This window comes from Anastrepha ludens, chromosome X (genome assembly GCF_028408465.1).
Source record: "Anastrepha ludens isolate Willacy chromosome X, idAnaLude1.1, whole genome shotgun sequence".
Taxonomy (NCBI): domain Eukaryota; kingdom Metazoa; phylum Arthropoda; class Insecta; order Diptera; family Tephritidae; genus Anastrepha; species Anastrepha ludens.
The window spans coordinates 64,202,048-64,207,547 of NC_071503.1; the positions used below are offsets into that span (position 1 = coordinate 64,202,048).

General features: G+C 45.7%; 1 protein-coding gene across 1 annotated transcript; it reads right to left on the bottom strand.

The window, feature by feature from the left end:
- Positions 1 to 1,552: 1,552 nt before the first annotated feature.
- On the bottom strand, positions 1,553 to 4,801 carry LOC128870162 (uncharacterized). The gene has a single exon (XM_054112755.1). It carries the CDS (start codon positions 4,799 to 4,801, stop codon positions 1,553 to 1,555), a length of 3,249 nt encoding a protein of 1,082 aa, XP_053968730.1.
- Between the last annotated feature and the right edge of the window lie 699 nt (positions 4,802 to 5,500).

Here is a 5,500-nt window from a genome sequence, read left to right on the forward strand (position 1 = left end):
TGTCTGAATTTGGTATCCCCGCAAAACTAATACGGCTGTGTAAGATGACGTTGCTCAACACCAGCAGCACCGTCAGAATTGGGAAGGACCTCTCCGAGCCGTTTGATACCAAACGAGGTTTCAGACAGGGTGACTCGCTGTCGTGTGACTTCTTTAACCTGATGTTGGAGAGCATCGTACGAGCCGCAGAACTTAATCGCTCAGGCACAATATTTTATAAGAGCGTACAATTGTTGGCGTATGCCGATGATATTGACATCATCGGCCTTAACAACCGCGCTGTGAGTTCTGCCTTCTCCAAACTGGATAAAGAGGCAAAGCGAATGGGTTTGGTGGTGAACGAGGACAAAACGAAGTACCTCCTGTCTTCAAACAAACAGTCGGCGCACTCGCGTATCGGCACTCACGTCACTGTTGACAGTTATAATTTTGAGGTTGTAAAAGACTTCTTTTATTTAGGAACCAGCATTAACACCGATAACAATGTCAGCCTTGAAATCCAACGTAGAATCTCTCTTGCCAACAAGTGCTACTTTGGACTAAGTAGGCAACTGAGCAGTAAAGTCCTCTCTCGACGAACAAAACTAACACTCTACAAGACTCTCATCATGCCCGTCCTAACGTATGGCGCAGAAGCTTGGACGATGACAACATCCGATGAAGCGACGCTTGGAGTGTTCGAGAGAAAGATTCTGCGTAAGTTTTTTGGACCTTTGCACGTTGGCAACGGCGAATATCGCAGACGATGGAACGATGAGCTGTATGAACTTTACGACGACATAGACATAGCGCAGCGAATAAAGATCCAGCGGCTTCGTTGGCTGGGTCATGTCGTCCGAATGGATACAAACGCTCCGGCTTTGAAAGTATTCGGTGCGGTACCAGCTGGTGGTAGTAGAGGAAGAGGAAGGCCTCCTCTGCGTTGGAAAGATCAGGTGGAGAAGGACTTGGCTTCACTTGGTGTGTCCAATTGGCGCCGGTTAGCACGAGAAAGAAACGACTGGCGCGCTTTGTTAAACTCGGCCAAAATCGCGTAAGCGGTTATCGCGCCAATTAAGAAGAAGAAGAATGCATTTTTGTAGAACGCGAGCTGTTGTTTTCCTGCCACCTATTGGCCAAAACTGCATACGAATAAAGGCGAGTAAAGCTTGAGGACCTGCATGGTGATGCTTACGATGAAAATAGGTGATTATTGCGTACGTCAGTGAAGGATCCTTCGGTAGAATGCATGGATGGCGTGATGAAAAGCTAAGCATCGAATTTTTTAATCGTCCACCGACTCTAATAATTCCGAGGTCATCAAGGAATGGCGATAACGCGGCAATGCTGCTCGAATTAGGGACGCATTTATTGGCTTGCAATACAGTGTACTCCGGCCACAATTGCGCTCTTTGTACTATGCGAATAAGAAGTTGAGTTCCCTGATGAATGTCTTCAGCCTTAAGTTGCGATGACCTTGGCGATTTTTTGATGTTAATAAATTTGCTGACATACCCAAAAATTCGCTGCATTGTTCCAAATGAGTTAATGTATTTGAATGAAAGGGAAATGTCTATATGATTATTTGCAGAAAGCAAAACCCTTTGTCGAATTTCGGGAAGTTTGGTTGTGGTGAGCACATGCGTGGCCAGTTGTCCTCCGCTTCTAGCAAAAAGGGTGGGCCGTGCATCCAAAGTTTCGATCCTAGAAGTTCCCGGGGTGTAGCTCCCTTTGATAAAATGTCAGCCGGGTTCATTGCTGTAGGAACATAGTGCCATTGCATGCCCTCTGTCAGTTGATGTATGGTGGAAACCCGATTGGCGACAAAAACGTTAAACCGTGACGGTTCTTCTCGCAGCCACGAAAGGATAGTGGAGGAATCTGACCAACAATGAAATGAACAATTAAAAAGTTTCATTTTTGTAAACTCACCCATTAGCTGTGCGAGCAATGTTGCTGCACAGAGTTCCAGCTTGGGTATGGTGACGGTCTTTAGTGGAGAGACACGGGCCTTTGAACATAATAGGTGAACTTGTATGTTGTTGTCCTTGGTTGATCGCGTGTAAACACAAGTCCCATAAGCATCAAGGCTTGCATTGCAAAATGCATGGATTTCTCTAATAGCTTCAGATTGAAAAACGTAACGAGGAAATGATAGATACTGCATGTCTGCGAATCCAGTGCAAAAAGCAGACCAAGCAGTGTCTAACGATTGTGGCAGACTCTCATCCCACTCGAGCTTATCTCTCCACATTCGTTGCAGAAGAATCTTCGCCTTGGTCAGCGTGGGTCCCATTAGTCCAAGGGGATCGTAACATCGAGCTAGTGTAGACAAAGCAGAGCGTTTGGAGTTTTTTCCGAATTCTCTTTGTGGTATAAATGAAAATAGCAATTTGTCCTTGTGCGGGTCCCAGACAAGCCCCAGTGCTTTGGTGATGTCACTGCCATCGTCAAACTTAAGAAACTTTTCCTTGTCTACGTCAGGAATATCACGAAGGATCTCAGGACTATTAGAGCACCATTTGCGTAACTTGAAGCTTCCTCGGGTTAGAAGGCTAGTTGTTTGCAGTTTAATGTTGAGTACTTCTGCCATTGAATCGCCCCCAGTTATCAGGTCATCTACATAGAAGTCCCGAAGTACCGCTTCTGCTCCAATGGGATAAGTCGCGGATTCGTCTGCTGCGAGTTGGTGCATGGCTCGGATGGCTAGAAACGCTGCAGGCTTAGTTCCATACGTCACCGTGTCGAGCTTATAGATACGAAAGTCTTCTTGTGGAGATTCTCGCCATAAAATACATTGGAGCATGTTGTCCGGTGGAGTGACGCGAACACACCTATACATCTTACAGATGTCTGCAGTAAGTGCTATAGGAAAAGTACGAAATCTAATGAGAATATGAAAAAGCTTCGGTTGAATAGTTGGGCCTGCCATGAGTAGGTCATTTAACGAAAAACCTGAGGTAGTGGTTGCAGATCCATCAAAAACCACCCTCAATTTTGTTGTACTACTGTCATCCTTGATAACGCAATGATGTGGCAGGAAGTACTTGAATTGTTGTACAACCTCGTTGGAAACCAGCGACATGTGGTTGAGGTCCAGATATTCCTTAATAAACTTACTGTATTCTGCCTTTAGATCAGGGTTACGGGCGAATTTTCGTTCCAGACCTTCAAAGCGTTGACGAGCTTGTAAATAGGAGTCTCCTAGGGCATCCATGCTGCGTTTTATGGGCAGACGAACAGAGTATTCACCTGATGGCAATCGAAAATAATTTCCCTGGAAGTGGGCTTCGCAGTCAAGATCTTCTTGGGAGGCCTTAGAGATCGGTTCGAAAATGTGCTCGATCTCCCAAAACCGACGTACTAAATAGTCCAGCCGAGTGCTGGGAATGAGACCACTGGAGGATTTCTGCCTCACGACGAATGATGACAGGTTTGGAGTTTGTTGCCCACCTCCAGATAGCACCCATCCGAGACGAGTTTTCTGAAGTAGTGGTAAACCAGATCCTAAGCGTATCTGACCCACACAAAGTAGATCGAAGAACAGTCCTGCTCCGATGAGCAGATCAATACGCTGTGGTAAGTTGAACCCAGGATCGGCTAGTGGTATATTCGATGGAACATTCCACTCGTTGGTGCTCACGGAGCAGCCAGGCTGATTGTCGGTGATGGTTTTCACAACAAGGGCAGTGATGCTTGTTGAAAAATCTGAAATCCGCGACTTAAGTACGAGATCGAGTGAGTAACCTTCCGTTGGGAAGTTGGCATCTCCAATTCCAGAGACTGTAGCAGAAGCTTTTGTTTTGAATAGCTGAAGTTGATTTGCGAAGCGAGTTGTGACGAAGTGCAACTGGGAACCAGAATCTAAAAGAGCGCGACAAGACACGAAGATTCCAGCACGATTTTTTACAGGAACGGCAGTAGCTTGGAGCACAGCATCAGAAGGAGACACGGGGGCATTAAGCGAAGCAGATATCGATGCAGTCATAGCACTGGATCGAATTGTGGCCACCGATGAAGCATCGGCTTGACTATCGGTTAACGAAGCAGTTGAGCGGTTAAAATGCAGGAGCGTGTGGTGTCTCGACTGGCAGGTGCGGCACGATCCGGATTTGCAGTCCCGCATTTGATGGCCAGCCTTGAGGCAGTTAAGACAAAGTGCAAGCTTCTTAACTTCCCCCAGGCGCGAGTTCGGATCTAAATTTGCGAAAAGTTGACAACTATAAATTGCATGCTCGGGTGATCCACAAAATACACAAACACGTGTTGAGCCTTTGGAGGCGACAAACGTTTTCCTTTGACTAATACTGTCGCTTATGCTATGCCTTAACGCCTGACCAGTCTGTGCTTGAACAGCATGCTCAACATTCTCAAGCATTCGGCAGCGTCTTTCCAAGAATGCAGTCAATTGATCCCAGGATGGCAGCTCGCTGATCGAAGAGGTTTCTTCCCATTTGGCCTGCGTCGTTTTGTCAAGTTTCTGGAGAATCATTTGTACGATGATGCAGTCTGCAATTTTCTCATTAGATGCGAGCGACTGTAATGCACGAATGTGTGAAGTCTTGTCTGTCAGCTTTCGGAGCATGCATACGTTTGAATCCACCTTGCTCGGCCCAAATATCTCCCTGACGTGTGCCTGAAATATAAGACGTTTGTTATCGAAACGCTTCTGCAAAAGTTCTAAAGCAGTTTTATAATTATCATTGCTTATTTCCAGTGAGCGCACGGTGTCGAGGGCAGCGCCACTCAAACAGGAACACAAATGTTGTAGTTTGTCGATGTTTGTGAGGTCGCTGTCCTTGTCGATAATTGACGTGAACATCGAAAAATTTAGGCAGCGTTAGTAATGGTAGACGTGAACTATTGGCGTTCACGACGATTGATTGGGCTTCACTGGAGTTCATCCTGAACGTGGAGCAATGTTGAGAGGTACTACGTTTACCTATCTCGCGTTGCAAGCTAGCCCTAAGGTTGATTAGAGCAGCATCAAAGTGGCTTGGCAAATCGCTGGCTATGGAGTCAAAATCTAATTCCTCTAAGCTTGTATGCGCGACAGAAAAGTTGGATTTCAATTTGACCAGAGATTCTAGCGTTGCCGAAATACTGTACTCGTCCATACTGTGCAGCTTGTCTGAGTCCAACTCTTTGATTAAGCGCTCCAATCTGTTGAAAATAGCCTTGGTTTTCAGCCTTAGAAAGGCTGCTCGATCTATATCTTCCCCTTGCATGACGAAGGTTTAGACGTTGGCAAACGAGAGTCGAAATTATATCAGTGCGCAGCAGGCACAACTGTACGTTTTTAATAACGGATTTAAAATACCGGAAAATCGCGTTATATTATCACGTCGGGGTCACCAATGTTAGAGCTAGCTAAGCCTTTTTAGTAGCGTTATGTTAAAAGAAAACGATTCCTTTGCCTTTTTATTCGACTATTTATTCTCAAATGTTTGTACAAGACTGCCTAACTTACATGTTGTGTGACATATTTATGCAGAGCAACGAAGAACGGATTCCAAGGAAT